The 23,773-nt window shown below is 38.4% G+C and overlaps 1 protein-coding gene across 1 annotated transcript; it reads right to left on the reverse strand.

The window, feature by feature from the left end:
• Positions 1-9,097: 9,097 nt before the first annotated feature.
• LOC105037849 (protein trichome berefringence-like 7) lies at positions 9,098-21,916 on the reverse strand. Its single transcript, XM_010913477.4, is given in 6 exon segments — positions 9,098-9,517; positions 10,177-10,454; positions 13,931-14,089; positions 20,589-21,385; positions 21,387-21,638; positions 21,728-21,916. Coding segments are annotated over 5 exon segments (1,302 nt in total). The 5' UTR covers positions 21,432-21,638; positions 21,728-21,916; the 3' UTR covers positions 9,098-9,494.
• Positions 21,917-23,773: the final 1,857 nt, after the last annotated feature.

The raw sequence follows: 23,773 nt of genomic DNA on the forward strand, positions 1-23,773 counted from the left end.
TTAATATAGTTCTGATCCATATAATATGATTATTCCGATACTAAACTAGATCCGTCCACACTCTAGCCCATGTTAGGCCAAAGACAAACCATATTTCAATCCATGACCGGCAACCACATCTCAATCCATAACAGATATCATGAATACCATGTTTCACATATGTTAGCTAGTCCAGATAACCTTCAATTAAATAAAATTCATCATCTTAATTTGATTTTATCATTAGACTAGTCACAACCATGCTCCATTCGTGGCAGGCCAAAAACATACTATGCTTCTATCCATGACTGGCAATCATAAATTATATCTTAGCCAATGACTAATATGCTACATTTCACACATGGTCAACTAGTCCACATGCTCCTCTTTTGTCCTACTCTTACAATTATGCAAAATTATATTATCTTTTTAATATTGGACTAATTACAATCATGCTCCAGTCTGTGGTAGGTCAAACATGATGCTACACCCCAGTTCGAAACGAACCCAGTACATATATTATGTTTCTTGCATGGCCAATTTGTTATAATACCGTCCATGCTTTAACCATATAATTAAAGTCATAATCTAATTTTCGGTATTAGAATAGTTATATTTATGCACTAGCCCATGGTAAGTCAAACACAATGTTGCACTTCAGTCTGAGGTTAACCCAACATATACACCATGTTCTTACATAATTGACTAACCCAGTTGTCACCCACACCCTATCAGTTATGTTACATAGTATTTTTTTTTTCTTATTCAACATAATATATATATATAATTAAGCACCAATTAATCATGAACAATGTAACATCAATTCATCAACGCATAATACTTAAATCGATATATATATATATATATATAACAAACACAATCATACGGATGTAATTATAAATAAAATTTTCTATAATCATGCAGATGATTGTATCAAAGAATCTCTTTTACTAATGACAGGCCCAACTACAACAAACACCGATCCTACTCCTCATTTTATGAACCTAGAGATAGTGTTCGACTCAATACCATCTTACTCCGATAATTGCTCACCTATAAAGCCAATCAGCACCATCAAATCAATTGTAAACATCCAGGATCTCTTTGAAAATTATAAACATTTAGGTAAGTGGTTGCACGATATTAGCTCAGGATCTCTGATCTCATAACCTAGTCTAAGATGCCTCCTAATGTCGACTCAAACCTATTATGTATCTAGACCCTCCATTGGTCTTAAGGTATCAAGAAAGTAGAGAGAGAAAGAGTGAAGAAGAAGAGAAAGGAAAGAGGAGATTTTTTTTCCTCTTCTTTTTCTCCCTCTCTTAGTTTTTTCTTTTATTCTTCTTTTCCTTCATGAAAAAATTGGGAAAAGGAGGTGTCTAGCATCAGCCACACCATGGCAGTGACCCTTAGTGGTGGTAGCAATGGCGATGGCCCTCGGGTGGCTCGATCGCAGTCATGTTCGACAGCAACAGCCAGTCCAGTGGAAGGAAAGAAGAGAAAAGAAGTAGGAAAAAACTTTGTTCTACCAAAAATATGACAAATTGCCGGTCAATCCAAAGTGATAAAGGAGGCTTTGGGACTGAGGATGAGAAAAGAGGAGACATGAGAGGTCCTTACCTCATCTCTGATGAGAGATCACTAGTAATCTATCAAGTAACACCTGACGGAATCCAACAGAAATTAGACAACTTCGCTAGCGATTGATCAGGGTTAAGGGCGATGCCTAAAGGAAAAGAAGAGGTGGATTTATAGATGGGAGTTCTAGGGACCTCACTAGAGTTTGATTCGCCCTAAACCCCTTTTCTCAATCGAACTCAGAAGAGGAGATATGGACTCCATCGGGAGTTCTCCTCTTTTGCCTCATGTGCTCAGCACATGAGATTCAAAAAAAAATTCTTTTTTCCTTTCCTTTTCATGCTTTGAGATTTGTGTGGGGGAGATAAATTGGGTCTTCTTAGGTCGGGACATTACAAAATTTTTGAAAGCATCTTTTATGAGGCATTACCAAGAATGTGTATGATAACTAATCACATTTAAATGAAGTTTCAAAGGTACTTATTGAGGCTTAGAAGAGGGCCTTCGTCATCTTGCTGTCGAAATGATAGGATACATCTGAGCCTGGGCATTACAGACCAATTAGCTTGCATATGATTTTATATAAAGTTTGTGCTAAGTTGATGGTGGGAAGGATGAAGCCTATTCTGCCTCGTCTTATTAGCCCCAGAGTAGGAGGTATTTATCAGCAATCATAGCATCATGACAATGTCCTAACTGCATAGGAATTCATGCATGACCTTCGATGTGCTCTGCCCGATGTAGTCTCATGGCGGTCAAGCTTGCATAGAGCGAGCTTACGACTATATGAGTTTGTAGTTCATGGAGGAGGCCCTTGTAGACTTTGAGTTTCATAGCTGCTGGACTAGCCAGATTATAGCATCCATTCATAGCCTGTCATTTGTTGTTCTGAACAATGAGACACCGTCAAACTACTTCCAATCTACAGCTGGGCTATGTTAACGTTGTCCCCTGTTCCCTACCTCTTTATCATCAATGCTGATGTTCTCTTATAAGCTCTGCATGCTGCTTCCCAACGGTTGGACTTAGACCTTTTTCTCTCAGCCCTAGGAACCCAGCTGATCTCACATTTGCTGTTTGTAGATGATTGATTATTGATAAATCAAGCATCTATCTAGAACACTATTGGCTTTAATAAGGTCTTGGAGGAGTACTATCTTGCCTTGGAGCAGAAGGCGAATCTTCTCAAATCCATGGTGTACTTCCATCCGAAGATGAAAGCCCATCTAACACAAGCGATCAAGGACAGACTGGGCATCATGGAGCAGAGTGAGACTTGGCACTACCTAAGAGTTCCCATCTTAGACCAACGTCTAAGGAGGGCAAAATGTGCTGGTGTGGAGTAGGCAATCCGGGAGAGACTGGAGGGCCATAAGGCAGAACACTATTCATGATGGACAGGATCATCCTATTGAGGTCTATTCTTAGCTCTTGCCCATCTATTTGCTATTAAACATCATCCTGCCTAAGACCTACCTGGTGAAGCTCGAGTAGCACTTTAGGAGGTTCTTATGGGGCTCCTGTTAGAGTGTGGGTGATGTGCATTTGAGGGCTTAGAATGTGGTGTATCAATTAATCAAGGATGGGAGGCTTTGTTCAGATTTTGGCACCTTGAATTCGATCCACAGTAGCGAAGATTAGATGCAGAGAAGTCCAGCACATAGTGCACAATGCAAGGAGCCCGAAAATAGGCCTAGAGACACAGCAAATGTAGGTCCACAGCAGGGCAGGGCCTACAGGTGTATGCAAGTCTGCGGGATGCTCGGCCCAAGCACGTGCGGGATGCATGGCCCAGGCCCAGGCGGGCATGCAGATGCGCATGGCCTAGGTGGGCGCATGGTCCAGGCATGTGCCCTGTGCATGGGGAGTGAAAATCTAACGCAGTCCATGGTGGACCGTGGGAAGGAGTCACATTCCATGCCTTGCACGAGGATCGAAGTAGTGTAGGGGCAAAAAATTACAGTGCATGAGCTGATTTGCATGATCCAACGACCCAGAAAGCTCATGAGGCACGATCTAACCATGGAGATCATGAGCAGACGTGATCAGGTGAGCAAGAGCGTGATCAGACGGTCAGAAAAGCGTGCAAAAGTGATCAGACGATCAGGAACTCCTTGGACTTCGATCAAGACTGTGACTTCGATCTAGAGTGGAATTTAGCTCTATAAAAGAGGTCTGACGGCTTATAGAGAGGAGAGCATCTTAGAGAGACCATGTGCATCTCAATGCCTCTTAATGAAGGTCTAAGAGAGATCGTGAGTGACTGAGAGAGCCCAGGGCATCAATAGCAACGGTAGAGAACGACTGAGGAGTGACTTGGCATGAGCAGCAGACAGATCAGTCAAGAGTGTCCCATAATGGCCATAGGAGTGGCCATGAGTGTAGAAGCAGAGATTGCGGCATGATGTAACGGTTTGGATCACAGAAAGCGTCCAGAAACGTCGAGGATCCTGACTCGGTAGGCTTGTGAGAGGATCTCCTTGGGAGATTTTGTGAGAGCTTTTGTGAAGGTGAGTGCTTCTTATTGAGAGAGATTTGTATATGAGAGTTAAGAGGATGTGATCTCCTCTTATACTTGTTATCTTCTTTCATAATAAAGCCTTTGCATGCTCCATGGAGGTAGATCTTGGTCTAATCCACATATTTGACTATATTCTCTTGTTATTTCTTCTTTCTTCTACTGCAAATTTAATATTAGATCTTCAACAATTGGTATCACAGTTATGTTGGTACCGATATGCATAATTGGTATCAGAGCTCCAACAATTGGTATCAGAGCTAGATTGATAACAGAGTGCACGATTGGTAACAGATGAGTGCTTCTTATTGAGAGAGGTTTGTATATAAGAGTTGAGAGGATGTGATCTCCTCTTATACTTGTTATCTTCTTTCATAATAAAGCCTTTGCATGCTCCGTGGAGGTAGATCTTGGTCTAATCCACGTATTTGACTATATTCTCTTTTTATTTCTTCTTTCTTCTACCACAAAATTGATATCAGATCTTCAACAATTGGTATCATAGTCAGGTTGGTACCGACATGCATAATTGGTATCAGAGCTCCAACAATTGGTATCAGAGCCAGATTGATAACAGAGTGCACGATTGGTATCAGAGACAGATGGTATCAGGGCACCAGATTGTTCAGGCTACAGCGGTATTGATCAACATTGAAGAAGATGGAGAAGTCAGGTACAATCAAGATAGAGATCAACCACGAAAGATTGATCGATGCTCTCTTATGCAAGGAGAAGTCGTCTATCATGGAGGATGCCAGTGGAAACCCAGTGCGAGGTGAAGCTTCAGGTGGAGATGGATCGAACACGAGATGAGAGACTCAAGAGGATAATACACGACGTAGCCAAAAGACTACCCCGAGTAGGTCTTAGATCAAAGCATATGACGGAGATGGGATCGAGTGGCCTGGCTCGACTCTTATATTTGTCCATCCATGAGTAGCAAGCATATGCTCCAGGGCATAGGGATGAAAAAATTCAAAAGCTCTCAAAGTCAGATGAAAATCGAAAATCGAGTCAAGATTAAAATTTTGACATCTTGAATTCGACCCACAGCAGCGAAGACCAGATGCGAAAAAGTTCAGTATGCAGCACACAATGTAAGGAGCTCAAAAACAGATCTGGAGACACAGCGCATGTAGGTCCGCAGTAAGGTGCAGGCCTGTGGAATGCGCAGCCCAGGTGCATGCGGGACATGCGGCCCAAGCCCAGGTGGGTGAGCAGATGCCCATGGTCCAGGCATGCGCCCTATGCGCGGGGAGTGAAAATCTAATGCAGTCCATGGAGGACCGTGAGAGGGAGTCATCCATGCCTTGCGTGTAGATCGAAGCGGTGTAGGGGCTAAAAATCATGATGCATGAGCTAATTTATGTGATCCAACAGCTCACAAAGCTCGCGGGGCACGATCCAATAGTGGCGGTCGTGAGCGGGTAGGATCAGATGGGTAGGACCACGATCGAGCAGCTAGAAAAGCATGCGGAAGCAATCAGATGGTCAGAGACTTTCTGGACTTCGATCGGGACTATGACTTCGATCTAAAGTGAGTTTTGGCTCTATAAAGAAGGCCTGACAGCTTATGGAGAGGAGAGCATCTCAGAGAGACTGTGTGTGTCTCAACGCCTCTCAACGAGGGTCCGAGAAAAATCGTGAACGGCTGAGAGCGCCCAGGACATCAATAGCAGCGGCGAAGAATGGCTGAGGAGCAGCTTAGCATGATTAGCAAGTAGACCAGTCAAGAGTGTCCTGGAATGGTCATGGGAGTGGCCGTGAGTATAGAGGCAGAAGCTGCAGCATGATGTAACAGTTTGGATCACAAAAAACGTCCTGGGGTGTTAAAGACCTTGGCTCGACAGGCTTATGAGAGGGTCTCCTTAAAAAATTTTGTGAGAGCTTTTGTGCAGGTGAGTGCTTCTTGTTGAGAGAGGTTTGTGTATAAGAGTTGAGATGATGTGATCTCCTCTTGTACTTGTTATCTTCTTTCATAGTGAAGCCTTTGCATGTCCCATGAAGGTAGACCTTAGTCTAATCCATGTATTTGATTGTATTCTCTTTTTATTTCTTCTTTCTTTCTGCCACAACAATTGGTACCAGATCTCCAATAGGCTTGATATACAATCTTTGGTGGTGCAACAAGAGGCCCTAATAGCAAGACATATAGCTAGGTTCCTCCTCTGTTCAGACTATCTTTGGAGCATAGTGATGAGGGCCAAATATGGTTCGTAGTTGTCGAGTATCAATATCTAGACGAGTCAAAGTAGCTCCCTTATGTGGTGGGAGATTTGCATGCATATCCCTGATCTGATGGCTCAAGGGGGATGGCTTGTGGGTGATGGACGGACTACGAACTGCCTATAGGACTCATGGCTTGCTGATATTTTATTAAGTCGGTGGCCAACTTTTGTTAGCATCAAGGTATAGGAGCCCACGAGAATTTGTGACCTATTTGTTCCCTTCTGATTATAGGGGCTAGAATCTCTCAAAGGTGTCCCGGTTCTTTGATGAGCAACTCGACGAAAGGATGTTAGCCCTAGCAGTTTCCATCTATAGCGATCAAGATGTGAGGGTATAGCGGTCATCCTGTAGCCCGAGGGTGGTGACTGCTGACCTCTATGATATATATTACAGGGAGCCTACTAGGCATATAGATGCTACATAGATCTAGAGGACTCGAGTACATTTGAGGATGAGCTTATTTTTGTAAAAGACTGTTTAGAGTCGTCTTTCAACTAGGCCTATACTAAGGGACAGAGGTATGGACCTCCCACCCACCTATCTGTGTTGCAAGATGAGGGAGGAGATGGTGGAGCATGCCTTGTTCCTGTGCCAGAGAGTAGGATAGGTCTGGCAACTAGCTAACTCTCATTTGCTGTTTGCCCTGTTAGATGCATCTGTCCAGTTTTTTCTAGAGTTTCTGAGATAGAGTGCTAGATCTGAGGCTACCAAACTAGTAGATATTCGAGTGGTTTATATCACTTTCCACATTTGGTTAACCAAGATCAGTCTTGTGTTTAAGTCCGAGAGATGCCCTATGAGGTTTGTCCTAAAGAAAGCTTTGACTCAAATGATCGAGATCAGCCATCCCTCATTGTCAAAAGTGACCTTAAGGACTTCGAATATTTGAGACTCTTTTTTTGCTCCTGCAGCAATCCATAGGATTTTTATTATTTGAGAGCCCCCAACCCAATCTATCTCAAGGTCAACTTCGATGGCAATATGATGAAAAGTAGAGGTGATGCAGATTATATAATCTGTGAGCCAGATTCTAAAAGATGGCTGCGGACAGGAGTCATCTTTTTGAGCCCTGTTCTAAGAGCGGAGTTGCAGACTGCCCGAGCCAAGATTATCTATGGGAAGCAGCATTGGATGCTCTCATCATCTAGAGAGATTCTTCTCCGATGGTAAGATGGATTCAAAGGCACTCGAAGGGAGACTCCACTCATCTTCTCTTATAGTTAATATCAAGGCTACTAATAGAGACTGCTCTTGTCATTAGATATATTTTTTGAAAGATAAACAGTGCCGCAAATTGGGTGGCATCTTTTATTATAGAGTATTCAAAGGACGTGCTATGAACGAACTTAGGGACAGCTCCAAGCCATTCCGTGATATTTTATTTTCTTATCTTTTTGGTTGTATTCGTACCAGACTTATATTAATGCTCCACTTTATTTATTTAAAAAAAAAATCCAAAGCAGATGCCTGATCTTTCTTATTGGCGGAAGTATCAATGATCACCTATGGAGCCTGAACTGCTATAGTATATGTAAGAACCCTGCAATCCATCAGTCTAAGCACGATCTGGTTGGACTCGATCACCATACTCATCCACTTATTCCGATATAACCACTATAACGACAGTTACAAGGAGAAAGAGCACCAATTACCCACCTTTGGCTGCAATAAGCTTACCAATTTAAAAAAAAGACCATCAGTGACATCAGATCCTACCCTCTAAAGTAACATCAGGAGACAAGCAGCCTTTGTTTGACTTAGAAACAAGCACTTAGATTTGACGAATAGTCCAAACTGAGATATTTGAGTTCGTCTGGGAGATACCTTCCCAAAATTGTGTTGAAAGAAAATTTTCCCTACTTTTGTTGGAAGGAAACACTTGACCTGGTTTAGTCCGGTTGGACCAGCTTGTCTTTGTCACATGTTGGAAGGAATGAAAAGTTAGCATATTAATAAAGAAGGCTGCACCTCATCCCACTAATGCAGCAGTCATCTCTTGCTTTACTGATCCCAGTGAACTTCTCATCCGAAGTATCTTCTGTAACAAAGAAGCACTCACCCAATGGTATATGTTTCCTCGTATTCTCTTCAGCGAAGCGGGTGGGTTATGACTTCTTTTCACAGGTACCCTGGTTAGTGAATAGAATTATCTTAAAAATAGGCTTTGAGCATTTGATTTGTGTGCTGCAAACTACAAGAGTCTCTTAAGGTTAGTTACAGTAACGTTCCTGAAAGTTTTCTTCTAAACCAACCTACTGCGAAAAAATTCCCTAACCATGAATTTACTTAGGTTTGTTTCTGGATGCATTTTTCATTGCTACCCAAAATGAAACATAATAAGATAGGATACCTGTGCTTGGGATCATAAAATACAAAGCAGTACACCTCAGCCATCAGAAGCGACAGTTATGACAAGCATTATCTGTTGGAATATCTAATAGTAACATCGAAATTGACAAGCCACAGATCCTTGCAACCCTTATAATCTAATTTTTGTTACCGAAAAAATGCTTTCTAACCGAAGCAAAGTGAATGCACCAGATAAGAAAAACTAAAAAGATAACTAAGTTACACAGAACCTGAACTTGCCTGGATTGGAATGCTTGTACTCAATGAAACGTTGAAGGACGATTTCAGATGCAGCCGCAGGCTTCACTCTTTACACTAACAGATAAAATATTTCTTGGTCAAAAAAACACAAAACTATCTTCTTACATCAGCTGAGATAACCTGTAATAATATTTAGCATACCAAAAAATATGATAATAAGTCTAAAAGGAGAAAGGAGCAAAGTAGAAGAAATTGAAGCATTTCTTTAGGACCATAGAACAATGTCTAATGGTTCACCAAAGGATTTGTATACATAAATAAAATTGGAGTGGGCGTCTATGAAACCATGACCATTACCGTTGTTACATATGTGTTGATCGATATTAAGATTTTCCTTTCACATTGGGAGAAAATGAAAAATAAAAGCTACAAAATGTTACATCTTAGAGTTGATGCAAGAACTCGTCAGAAACAAAAGAAATCCGTGAGAAGAAAAAAAAGAATGCAAGTGAAGGATTCCCACTAGCAGGCTGCTTCATTCACAGACAAAACCCTGTTCATCCACTGTGGCTGCCAGGTGGAATACAAAAAATAGTGTAAAAAAAAAAACTATAAATAAAAAAAGACCACGTGGACCCGATTATCTTCCCAACCTTCTCCATCCTGTGCACAAAAAAGGAATAAACATTAAATATAGCATTATGGCCAGTTATCATCACATCTTCTAGTCATTGCTATGGATATATTATCAGCGCATTACCTAGCCATTAGTCATCAACAATTTCTGATAACTAATCATCAGATCTGATTAACAGTTGCAAAGGCAATGGACCCGTGCTGTCGGTATGTGCTAACCAGCTCATCAAGTGGTTTTTGATTGGATGTTGTCAATAGTCATGATTCCATGAAAGGTTGCTAGCAAACATTCCTAATTGCACATGGTGAAGGGGTCATACATTTAACCAACCACTAATCATCAATTTGCTGTGCTAAGAAGATGAGCAATTTTATTTTGTTTCCTTAGGAAAGGGAAGGAAAACCCATCAATTAGAATTACCTGAGTCCAGCATCTATAAGCACTAGTCCCAAGTTTTGAACCCAGAACCTCATCCATTTAGAGGAAGGATGAGAGTAGCGGATCCAGTTCACAGGAGATGAGTAACTTATCATACTTTTTGGATACAAATTATAATGTGTTCTGCTAAAGTTATATGCTAATTCATGTACACCAGTTATATTGTGATTCTCCTACAATCCATTTATATCCAAGGAAATGATAGTACGGGTTTCAATTTTACAAGGTCCTCCAAGTGAGAACTCACCATTTGTCAGAAGATAAGAGAATACAAGTTCATTCCACGCATCAGGGACTCCAGGAAGACACCAATGGCTGCAATCAAGAATGGTGGAAGGGTGGCTCCAAGTGCCAATATGGGCATCACTCCGAAATGCCCCCATGGAAGTCACATTAAGAACAGTTACAGGAACTCTCATCTTCGAGACCACCTGAGCAATTATCTCGGCAAACTCACTCCTGTCATTTCCTTTGGCCTCAGTCAGAGGTTGTTGGGTTACTTTACAGGCCTTTTGGTTTGATCCACTGAGACACCAGAAAGGAAGGATTCAGTCATATTTCATACAAGAAATTTTGATCAAATTCTAACAAAAGCACTTGTATCAGGACAGGCACTTGTATGAGGAGGAGTTGACCCTATAAAGTTGCCACTCATTATTAAATGCCTGATTAATAGGCAGGACTGAAAAAATACAGCTGATGCATGACTTTTCATGGTATATGTAGTTAACTAATGTATGCATCAGGAATTCCAAATTTGAGGTATGGGGTTGTACCAGTGGCTGGCCAAAATAAAACATGCAGTTGTGCACCATCACAACAAGTGTACCGACCGGCATAATTTGGCATGGCTGTATGCCCTTTGTATGGCCTATTCTGGCCTCCAAATTTGTTTCTTGTTCTTTTTTATTGTTTTAATGCTACATCTTTGCAAAAATATTATAAATGCAATGATTTTAATGCCCTAGTCATCCTCTTCAATGTATGCTAAAGTTTTTTTATTGCTAATATAGTATCTAATTTCACGCTAACTGCACTTAAAACTTCACTGAAGAATTATGTGTGCATTAATAATTGAAATATAATCAAGTTACTAAAAATCACTGATTTAACAAATGGTACCAAAGATTGTAGTGCATTTAAGATGAAATATCTGCTAGGAGCACCGACTTGACAAATAACAAAAAAAATATATTTATCATATTATTGAATAACACTGACAATGTTTTTGACATAGAATATAGCCCCTCACTTCAATGCCACACCAAGCGTTTGGTGGGTTCACAGATGTGTAATAACCCACCAGGTACAGAGAAGTATATATGTGTGTAACACTTGAAAATGAAAAGCTTTAATAGCTGCAAGAAGTGGGAATTGGGAAGTAGGAAGCATAAAATCATACTTGTGCAAGGAATCATAGTGCAATATTATCAATAAAACTACTTCCCTATACCCAATAAAAGGTCCAATTAAAATGTGCAGAACACGGTATGCATTACACTTTGCTGATAATTAAGAATATTAGTTTTAATTTTTGTATATGTCGGAAAGCTGCTTTAATGGCTTGCTTTCAAGTGGATCCCTAGGAGAGTTTTCCCAAGTGTTAAGAAAAAATTTCATCATCAAACCAAAATTATGGTAAGTTCTGCAAAAAATAAAAAGTATTATCAGAATGTTGCTCCAGGCTTATAGAATGACTATTTGACAAAGGCGAAAAAGCTGCACAGTTTACTTCCAGCCCCTTGATGTACTTCACCTTCTAGAGATTCATTTGCAGTGTAGGATAGGTTAGAAAGGCTACTCAGGTTTGGGAATCAAGCAGGATTCTAGGAAGCACCACTTGTTGGTCGAAGAGCCGCATGGTTTACTGCTGGGTGTTTAACTAAGTATTCAGCAGAAAAAATAAAGAAAGAATGAGTCCAACAAGATGTAAACTGTAAACTGTCAGAGTCAAGATAGCACTGGAGTGCAAAAGTCATTATATATCAATCAAATTATGTCATGCTACTAGTATCCAGTGGGAGAAAGAAATAAAGAGTTCGGACAATATGTACACTAAAGATGCAAAAAAATATGCTAAACGGCCAAAGAAGCTATCAATTTATTATCTAGACTGTTTGTATAAAGGCTTAATAATGGAGTTTGGGCATAGCAATAAGGACCACATATTTAACTTAGCAGGTTGTCGTACCCTCAATTATCTAAAACAATCTCACAGTTCGATGTATACTGAAAGAAAAAAGAAGCATCTTTTTAGCATTTTTTCGATTTCATATTATATTAAATTCAAAACAATTATGTGCAATGATACATCCAATAAGGAGAATTGCAATAATGATGAGACCCATAATCATTAAAAGTGCGTAGGAGCAAATTGATCGTCGGCATCCATACCATTCTTACCTTAGTGATCGTCAACATCCATACCATTCTTACCTTCGTGATGAAACATGTGTTAACTCAAGATTCTATTGTAATGAGGATGGTGAGACAAAATAGAGGTATAGCTTGTACAGGAAATGATTCATAAATAATTACAAGTATGAATATTGCTATTGCCTATAATTGGGACTATTCTACTAGGAGGCTTGTTAGGTATTTTAAGGAGGATGTCCAAAATGAGGGGTCTTAGATATCACATTTGAGGCACACTTTTCATCTAAGACATCAATTATCACACTACTTGCAATTCAACAACATGATATATACAGAAAGTCTGCTATTGTGGTCTCAGCTGACATATACCGATATCCTGAGATATTTTCTATCTTTCCTTCACGATCCAATCATGGAATCTTCTTCAAATATTAAAGCCAAGGTCTGTAGTGGTAATTAATATATCCTGGTTACTACATCTGTTGATATTTTTACACAAACCAAAATTTCAGGATATCTCAATTCGTTTGAAATATTTTCAGCCTTCCATTTTGGTACCAGTGACCACCATGATAACCAAGATTCTTTAAAATCCTGCAGTGGTTAAGGCACTATATTCTGATTTTGGGCAACCATGTTGAGTGATCCATTATCTTTCTTGGATCATTTTCCCATACAGGGTATTTTTGTAAAGATGCTGCTTTGTGATTAAGGGGTCGCTTTCCAAGCTAGGACCAGGTCATGGCATCCTGAGCCCAGCAGGCCCAAACTTAGCTCAGACCAATGACAAGACCACTTCCATTCTTTCTTTTACAGAGAATCATGGAGGTTGTACATTCTAGGGTATGCAAAATTATAATGAGGTTGATATTGTCCACATTATTAACAAGCATTTTGGTTATGCATAATCTGTGATTACTCACTTTATCACATTAAAAATACCTAGGAGAGTTGGATAATAATAACAGTTTTTAGATTGTTAACTTGAATTTTATATACTAAAGGCAAGATACTAAATAGCCTTACCACTTTTGAGGGTGAAAATATGAAGGCATATGGATCTGAATAACTGCTAGTGTCTAGAGATGACTAGTAGACCACCAACTCCACATATAATATGAACAGGTATTATTATATCATTGGTATTTACTTTAGTTAATAAAATTTTAATCATATCTATACTCTATATAAGCTGCTAAAGTTTGAGTTCCCAGGATGCAGTTAGGCATAGTACTTTTACATATATATCGGATGCACAAAAATAATTGAAAAATATTCAAAGAAGCGAGCTAGCAATTTATCATAAGATGATTCAAAGAACCTAGGAGAAGTCCACTAGAATATGACTAGGAATGGTGCTCTTACAGTTTCATCAGATGTATATATTAAAATAAATAAATAAATAAGTAAACCAGCCATTTACCAATAAAAAAGATTCAAGGAATCTAGGAGTCCACTAATGTAGGAAACCAAATTGAAAACACAATTAGAGTGAGTATTCTACTCTTTTCAGTTCCCATTCCAAACTGCAATTCCCAAAAATCAAATCATCTATATAGCCAAGGTGCATATTTTAGTTGACAACCTCAGCTGAACCTATCTATTGTGATTGAAGAAACGTGTACCTCCAATGAGAAGGCTCATAAGTACGGAAGAATACATGAGTTCTGTTTGTGTTGACCATTGTTTCAACCCATGATGCCCAGGTCTCCAAGGCCATTTTAAAAGCAGAATTAATGGACATTCCAAGCTTCAGCAGTCCTCCAGCTTGGAAATAGCAACCCCTGTGAATAAGTGCAATTTAGACATATTGCAAACATTACAAGACAACAGACTTAATTTATAAACCACAAAAATGTTTAATTCAAAATGTTCCTTTATACAACATTATTAATGGGAACATGTCAATGCCTGCAGTACTTCATATTTCAGAATACTCTGGATTAAAGTGAAAGCTAACAAAACTTCAGATTATTCTTAACACATGAGATCATAACAAGAACAAATAATGTGACCATTACGCAAAATAGGTATATTAAGATTTTAAAGCTTTCTTTTCTCGAACATATTATAAATTATGGTTTGTTCTCTTTTCTCGATATGTATGTCAAAAGTCTTTATAGAATTTTCAGATAAAACAAGCTGTCTTATCTAAGGCACTGGAATATGTTATGGAGCCTGCTAAACCACAAAGTAAGCCTTTGAAGATAAATAAATTTTTCATCTTCCATATTGATACAAAAATCAAATACAAAAAAGTACAGTCCTTGCAGCTATTATATTAACCATTACTTGAAAGTATGCCATGGAAACTGAGCCAAACATCCAAATTTGGTTCAAGTCATTATATTAGATGTTTTTATATTACCTATGTTACATGGACACTCACATTCAGCTCCAAGAATGTGTGACAGATACGTATCCATATCGGATACACTTCATATACTTGGATGGTTATCTTTTTTTTTTCTTTCTTTTAGGGATATATGGATAATTTGACTCTTTGCCTCAATGTTTTAAAACCAATAAGACAGGGGTGTCTCGGTTTCTTTATGGAATCGATGTCCCACTATCCCCCCCACCCTGATGGCCGTCTCTATTGAGCATCCGGAACGTATCCTCCGTCTCTCTCTCCTTTGTTCCTTTATTTCTTTCTTCTTAGTCTGCTTCCTTTCGTTTTTTCTTTCCTTTCTTCCTTCTTTCCTTCATATCTTCCTTTCTTTTTTTCCTTCCTTTTCCTTCTTTTTTCTTTCCCTTCTTCCTTCTCTCCTTTTTCTTCTCCCTTTCTTTCTTTCTTCTCTTTTTTCTTCTTTCTTTCCTTCTTTCCTTTTTTTCTTTCTTCTCCCTCCTTCCATTCTTTCTTTCCTTTTTCTTCTTCTTTCCTTCCTTTCTTTCTTTCTTCTTTCTTCTTCTTTCTCTATGTGGATAGGTTTTGGAGTCCAACCATCATTTCAGTCCTGTTTATCTCGCAAGAATGGGAGCCCGCGCCAACCCCACCCACCCCCCCCCCCAACCCCCACCAAATCAAACATTTGGACACATGTCGGAATCCGATTCTCATATCTGTATCCAAGCACTACATAAATAGTACCAAAAGAAAATTATTTCAATCCATGATCCCAGTGTATTCAGATAGTAAGGTTTACATTTTCAATAAGTCTAAATTTTAGGAGCTCTTCAAAAATCTTCACATCACAAGAAAGATAACCTTAGGGACTAACAAATGGAACATCTCCTTAATATAGAATGGCATTCATACAGAACTATTAGCTCCTTGAGGGGTTGATTGGATGCCAGTATAAATGATCCCTGGAATTTTTCCATACATGGTTGCTGCTAAGAATGAGTTAACAGTGAGAGAGGAGTATCCTTCTAATTGATGAAATTTAAGATCATAAGATCCCAAAAACACTGGGACATGAAAAATCACCTTTCTAGTGAAACAAGGTATCCTAATTTTCCAGGATTGCGAGCTCTATAAAGGCCTAAATGTGCTGCATGCTTCCTCATATTTCTTCTCTCCGATCTCTAGGGCCCTTTCACCTTCAGCCAAAGAATTAGTGTACCATGGGATAGTCTATGCTTGCATCCAAACATGCCCTAAGGTGCCGCCTACTTTCTTCAAATAAGTAACAAATTTTTGAAACAAGTGGATGGTCATCCAGTAATTTACAGAGTACTAGCCTATCGCCGAAGAGGAACCATTATGCTCGTACTCAACAACCTGGTTAACCACTGAAACCCTAATCCATGCATTTAGTGTTATGAAACAATTAGATGCCATAGAACAACATGGAAGCCCTCCATTTCTCTAGAATAGGCAATGATGATGGAATTTTCTCTCTCACTTTTATCTAGAACATGACCATGATACAAAATCCTTCATCAGTCTCAGTCTCTCACAATGGAAAGCCTGAGTTGTTTAAAAATCAACATGTTCATTTTTTTTTTATGCTGATTGGAATGCAAATATTAGCAGAGTAACAGCTAATTTAGAGCTTTCTAGTTTTGGCATCGATTGCTGATTTAAAATATGCTTGTAATGCTTAGAATATCTGAAAATGAATGTCCTTATCCCAAAGACAATTACCAAAAAGTTGAATCCACAACCATAGGGGCAATTCACATTCTAGTATTTCAAGATCTTTATGGATAAATTTAAAGAACAAAAGATAATGTAAATTCAGCAATAAAACACAAGAGGGTTCTCCAATTCTAATGATTAGAAAGTTCTTTTACGTCATGTATTACTATGTGAATTCAGCCACCCACCCTATAATGACCTAGGACCTCGCCCAAAAAGACTAGTTGGAATGTGTTATTTGGATTACTTGGCTATGTAGGATCTCCACAGTGCACAATTGGTATGGACTACGCACAAGGGCGCATGGGCCCTCACTCCCTCCTTCTCTCCGGTTTAAGCTCTAGTGTCCTAGCCAAGCTAAGAGTTCAAATCCAATCCAATCTAATTCACAAACACGACATCACAATTGGCCTGTGGTCAGCCCCAAAAGGATCCATGATACAATAGGCCATAGGCCGGGTCAACTTTGATACCATTTGTCTTTCATGCACCAAACCTGCCATAGAAGGTGTGTATGTGATACGGACATGCATCCCACAGGGCATGACCCCATGAAATATGCAAGGCCTCAAAACCTATATAGCAACTAAAATAATAAAGACAACACAAGCACTAATAAAATAGATTGTGGCTTTAAATTAAAAGCAACCAAGTCCTCAATCATAAAAATATCACACCAACCTTAAGGTAATTTCCAATTTTAGCATCCACATCGAAAAATACAAACTACCAAACTAAAATGTCCAATTTCAAAATCTCAAAGATAACAACTATACTTTAAAATTCTACTAGAACTCTAGTTTAATGACTACTCCATCCAATGAGCAATCTTAAAACCTGCAATGGCATTACTTACCTGCTGCTCTAAAAAAGAATCAAAGAACGGATGTACACTTGACAGCTCAATAACTATCCCACACACACACACTCCTAAGAATATTTGTCAAGAAAAAATATGCATAGGAAAATAAGTTTTTCGTACAAGTGTCGCACAATATTACACACAATCAAGTAAAAAAAAAAAAATTATACTCTTCCAAAGTTCTAAAACCAAATCATATTCCAATATTCCAAAATACAATTTGAGGGTGTATAAAGGTACCGTAAATTAGTCCTACATGGCTGGTGCAAAATGTTATAAGAGGTTCTCTAGTCTTATTCAAAAGACTGAAGTGCTTACTCATATGAGATGCCTAAAGTAAATACCTTCAAGGTAAAAGCTACTCTTTAGAAACTCAAAGCCCCTTGGTTTAAGTGATAGGTCACTTTGAAACTTTGCAAGTAGAGTTTCCATACATACATTTACACATCGATTGTAGCATATACTCAAGACCAACTTTCTAAGCCCTAGTGGGATGAAGGGTATCCCAGCCTTCTAGCCCTGTTCCTGTGAGAAAACAAGATCGGGCCAAGACTCTAAAACACATCCACATGTAAAGCGAAGAAAGATAAAACAAACAAAAGTGGAAAGAAGAAGAAAGGGAAATAAATGAAAGAAAGAAGAAGAAAAAAGAAAGAAATAAAAAAATGAAACAAGAAAAAGAAAGGAAGGAAGAGGGGAAGAAAGAAGAAGACAAAGAAAAGAAAGAAAGGAAAGAAAAAAGAAAAAACAAATAAAGAAAGAAATAAAGAAAATAATGGGGGGGAGAGAGATTGAGGGTGCCCACTAGGACACTCATCGGGACAACCGTCGAGACAGGCTGGAGGCAGGGCGTTCTGTTCTCTGGAGAAACCGAGACATCCCATCCCACTGGATTTAAAATCTTACTCAAGATCATATTTGATATAGCATAGGATGTAACCAGCATATACTATGATTAGTCGGATGATGCCAAGCTTCGTAGAAGCCAATGGATTCACAAGCAAAGACTTCAAACAAGCAAATAAGGAGTCAGGTTTCTATAAATTTTCATTAGATAAAATATTGACTTTTACCAAGGCTTCTATATTTGTGGTAGAATAATTCTAACATATTTTCTTATTGTGGAGTCCTGTTTCATGTATGATTTTGTATTGGGTTTAATGCCCAAATAAGGGTTAGGGATCATGTCCTATACATGCGTCAATACATTATATGAGCAGCCATTTGACATATTAATAAAACTTCTTCGAGAGAACTTTCTTCATCAATTGAAGAGTTCTTCAATCTAGTTTGCTTCTATTTATGTGTTAATCTTCAAAGTATAATCTCATCGATCAAATCGCCCCTTCTTCCCTTCCCACTGTGTCAATATCGACTTCTTTATATGCATCATTCTTAACTGACAGCATGAGAATTCTAACTATGGTAGTGAGAATTATCAATATATCTTAAGAAAACTAGGAAGACATTATGGATGTCTAGTATTAAAATTGCACTTCTAGAAATATGAAAAAATTAATAAATTTAATGAGACAACATTTTAACTACTTAGAAAAAACCACTTAACATGTAACAACTAATATGTATCAACAAAATTCTAAGCTATTGTTGTTCAGAGCAAGCATTAAAAAAGAAGGAAAAAACAAACAGCTTACATCAAGTTGACTGCAGTAGCCTCCAATGTTTAAGCAACTGTCCCTTGAGTTCCTACCATGGCCTTAGTCTCATATTGTTTTCTTCAAGCTTATCCCAAACTTGAGAAAACAATGGAACAAAAATTTGGTGTTACTTGGGTTCCAACATTACAATTTTTAAACCTCTGACCACATACATTCCAGCAATACGTGTAAACTTTAGCGCTCTTCCATTTGCTTTTATTTCATTAATTACTTCCCTACTCTGACCAAGAAGAATTTATTCACTACTGAAAGATGTTCCATACGAATCCCCTTGTGTAAGTCCTCCATGATTATTTCATAATATTATATTAGGTTGGCAGAAATACATATTCCATGCTATCCTATGAAGAAAAAAAGTTCTTTTTTCCCCTCAACAGCCACCATCCTCCTACTATTTGTAAAATTTTATGTTTGAATTCCTAAAATTTTCTTTCACCAAATAAATATCCATCCAAGATGGGTTTTCTAAATTTAAATCAAAAAATAACTATATCTCTGTGACAGTATGAGCATAGATCTTTCAAAAGGGACTTAATCAAATTAGGCTTATCGATATTCTTAATCCCCATCCATCCAAAGTTTTAAATGATTTTTGTCTTGATCTAGATGTCAGAAATGCATATCAATATTATCTTCAATTCGAGTCCAGAACAGTTGCAATCATGATTTATCAAAAATATCAAATTTGATCAAGAATTTGAAGTTGAATCCTCAGTAATATACTCCATGGAAGCTGTTAAGTTGGAGAAACTTTGGATCATTAGCTCTTCTTTTATTCAAAGTATATGGCCCGATGCATAAATCAGTATAAGAAAGATTTTTGCAATTTTTACAGTTAGTACAAGTACAATGTTTCTAGCAGAGTCATCAAACCATTAATTGGCATCAAGGAATTAGTTATGGATTCTCTTGGGACTTAAACTACATTATGCTCCATTGTGAGATCTTCTGCTATAGAGCTTCTCATCCCAACATGATCTACCTTATCTTAATACCATAAATGCAATCCAACATCTAGTAACAACCACCAATGAGAATTGATTAAGGCATGTGCAAAAAACAAAAAACACCTGATTAAGGCTTTAAATAACTTTAACAACCACATATGGAAAAACTACTCTGCTAGAAAAATCAAAGTCAATCAATTAAGAATCCCATTTTACAGTTTACCACTTCATTTCATCAAACTCCAATTTGTCTGTAAAGACAAACTTAAAATGACAATTTTTCTCTGTACCAAATATTTTTATAAAATATTGTACAGAACAACCCACTGATTGCTTACTAACAGTGATGCATGCAGAAATTTTCTTAATTGTCAAAGGCATGTGCAAATGTTCCATGTCTACTTAGCAGCAAGATTTATTATATCAAGAAAAGGAGAAAAGCTAGGAAGCTGCAATGAAAGATCAGTTATTTCAAGCATTACCCACCCTATTATGGGGGGAGAGAACAATAAAGCTGGATACGTGTATAAACTGTAAGAGCATTGAAAAATATTCTGGAATTTGGTAATATTAAGGTTATAAGATTGGCATGAAGGTCATATCGATGAAACATTCTTATGCTCAACTTTCAAGGTTAACAAATTATGTCCGAGTTCATTCAAACAAAATAGCATCCAAGGCATCTACAAGAGTTGGAACAACAAAACTTACATGTCAAAGAGTTTACTTGGCGTCCACCAATGACCGGAATTGAAAATCAAAACATCTGAATCAACCCATTTCTGATTTATTTCATCCATCCTGTCCAACTTCAGTGTCATACGAACCCTCTTCGGCCCATGCTTAGGTGGTGATCCCTGCTGCACCAGGAACACCGATCGGAAGAACTCCACACTTAGATTGAAAGTTTGGAACTGAACACCCAAGAAACGAATCGTTTTCGAGATCTGGTTTCCATTAACTTCATAAACAGTCTTAGGATCCTCCACCCCAGTCATGAGCATACATATGAGAGACTCCCATTGCGTGCGACTCATTGAATCACCCACAAAGACAACCCGTTTCCCTCTGAGACTTTCCAAAACCTCGCGCACATTAAACTTAGGCATGTCACAATTCCTAGGCTTCCACCTCCACTTTAGATAATCCGTATCTTTTCTCCCATTTGCTAAGCAATTGAATCCCCTCTCTGCAAACGGACACTCCGAGCTATTGTAGAGTGGGTACGTATCATCCTGGACCCAGCTACCATCGAAGACATCACAGCCTTCTGTCGAGCCAACAAACCCTGAGACTAAAAGTCCACGGCCTAAGAACCGAAAGACATAGAGATAAATAACACATCCCAGAGCTAGCACAAGGGACACCAGAAGGAAGGTCACAGCAAGAGCATTCAAGGACAGGCCTGGAGCCCACCATTTCCGATGAAATGAAACCCTAGGGCTGCTCAGACTCCTAGGCGTCATGCGAGCCGATGCGCTCCGAGTAAAACTATGAGTCACCATCTCATGGCATCACCAAGAAATCAAAGAACCTCCCCTTCCAAAGAACCATTCCAGTCCACTTCAAATATCATATTTCTTTCAACCTGTCATCAAGATCAAGCTCAAGAACCGAAATATCTCTCATTTCCATCCAAGATCGACAAAACAGCAACCAAAATCCAACTTGTGATCGAAATCTGATCTCGATGAGAAACAAAAATCTGAACCTTCCAACCGCGAAGCCTCCAACTCGATGCTTCGCAAACCAGAAGACAAACTTGAATAGAAACACACCAATTTCTACAAAATGTAAGAAAATTTGCTATGACAAAAAGGATCGAGAGGGGCAATAGATAGAAATCTAACCGGATTGTCTTCGTTCCCTGTCACCTTCCTCGCTCTCCCTCCCCCCCCCCCCCCCTCTCTCTCTCTCTCTCCCTCTCTCTTATCACTTTCTGGTGTCGAGAAACCCTAACCCTAGCTGGAGATCTCACTCCTCTCTCTTCCGCGGCTTCGTTGGGATGGAGTGGTGGAGTGAAGAGGACTCGCTCTGAAGAAGAGGAGGGTGGTTGGGTTGGGGGGAGTTGGAGGTTAAATAGCTCCCCGACAGGGGTAATATCGTCATCTAGCGAATGTTAGATTGTGGGGCTTTGGGGCAATCGCTAAATTGCTGATGAGGAAATTATTAGTGAAAAGGATTACACGAGGAGTTGCCTCTATCTGTACTTCGTACGCGGAAGGAGCCATTCCAGAATGCTCCAAAGGATTTGATATTTTAGGTTTTTTTTCCTGAATTACTATATTTTTTGTTCCACAAAAAATTGATGAAAATCATTTGAATCTTAGGATGGGATAGGATGGGAAGAAGAATTTACCTCCCTTCGTACCAATCCATCAATTGGATAGCACAATGATTGCTTTGGGATGCATGTGGATGAATGAATGGAATGGTTCCAAATGCTTTGACATCCACATGGAACATGAGCCAACTAACAACATTGCAAAAGAAGATAAGTCATTTTTCTACATGAAAAATGCAATCCAAACCTTCTTATGATGCAAAATATTTGTTGATGGTATATCTTTTAATAATATAGATATTTTAATAATTTTTATTTATTATTTTTAAATTTTAAATTTAAATATTTTTAATTATGTTGTAATTAGATATTTTTATAATTGATTATTTTTTTCTAAGAAATATATAGTAAGTATGTCAAGATTCTTTCTTGAGAGATGAATGCCCAAAATTTTCCTCCTTCAATATGCAATATGCTGAAAAAAAGTATGAGAACATTAATTGGATCAACTATTGTTGGCTTACTCCTCCATATGAAGCAAAAATAAAACAAAATTTACAAAAGTTGAAATAATGCAAAATGAAGCCGATAATTGTTGATTTTGAATAAATAGATTTTTCCTTGTATATTCATGTGCATGGCCTTTCATGGATGACTTAGATGCTAATAAGGTATCATAGGAATTTATTTACATTGCATTTGCTGTATCATTAATGAAAATGATTGTGCTTAATCTTACTATTTTGAGAAATTTGTAAGAAAGAACCACATTATTTTTATACACAACAAAATAATCTTTTACGCAGAAATTAATAGTTCATTTTGAACTTTCTTTAGATCACTACAACCTTGCCCTTCTGGCTATGCGTAACCGGCTTATGCATATGTCCATTTGTGCATAGGGGCAAATGAAGATTACCAAGAATCATTCTTGCAAAAATAAATTTGTATGGCCTTTTTTCATTTGTGCATAAAAATAAAATACATGTTTTTGTTCAAAATCCCTATTGTTATGGATAGCCAAGACCTTACTTATCTTGATCACAAATAACTCAACCAATTCAAAATGTATCTTTCGCTTGAAAGAATGATTGATCTTTTTATGCGACATCAACAGTTAGATCACACTTTGTAGAAATTTAAAGGAATTTCAATCTCTTTTTTTCATTAGTATGCATAGATTTTAAAACGGACTTTGCGCAACCCAACAGCAGGGGAATTGTTCTTTCATGCGAAAAATACAGACTGAACAGCTAGCAGCTCACCCTTCATCTCAAGGCAATTGACCATGGCCTAAAAACCAAAAGAATCCTATGTTTTGTTTTTGATTTTGGTTAGGCTTATAGTATTGTACTGTGCCATGGAATAAAAAGAGCACCCGGAACTTGAGCGTACTTTACGAAGGACCCAGCCTTGATACTTACGATCCAATGATAGGAAATTAATACATTAATTATAACAATGGACGGTTTGCTTGATGAATAATAATGCAGTTGTTGAACAAGACAGCATTAATTTAAGATGGCAGGGTTGAAGTCGGTAGGCAATGGCATCTTTGGAGAGCTGAAATCGGTGGTAAGGTGCCATCGCCAGCTTTCTGTACCTTTTATTT

The sequence above is a fragment of the Elaeis guineensis genome, chromosome 1 (assembly GCF_000442705.2).
Source record: "Elaeis guineensis isolate ETL-2024a chromosome 1, EG11, whole genome shotgun sequence".
Classification (NCBI taxonomy): Eukaryota; Viridiplantae; Streptophyta; class Magnoliopsida; order Arecales; family Arecaceae; genus Elaeis; species Elaeis guineensis.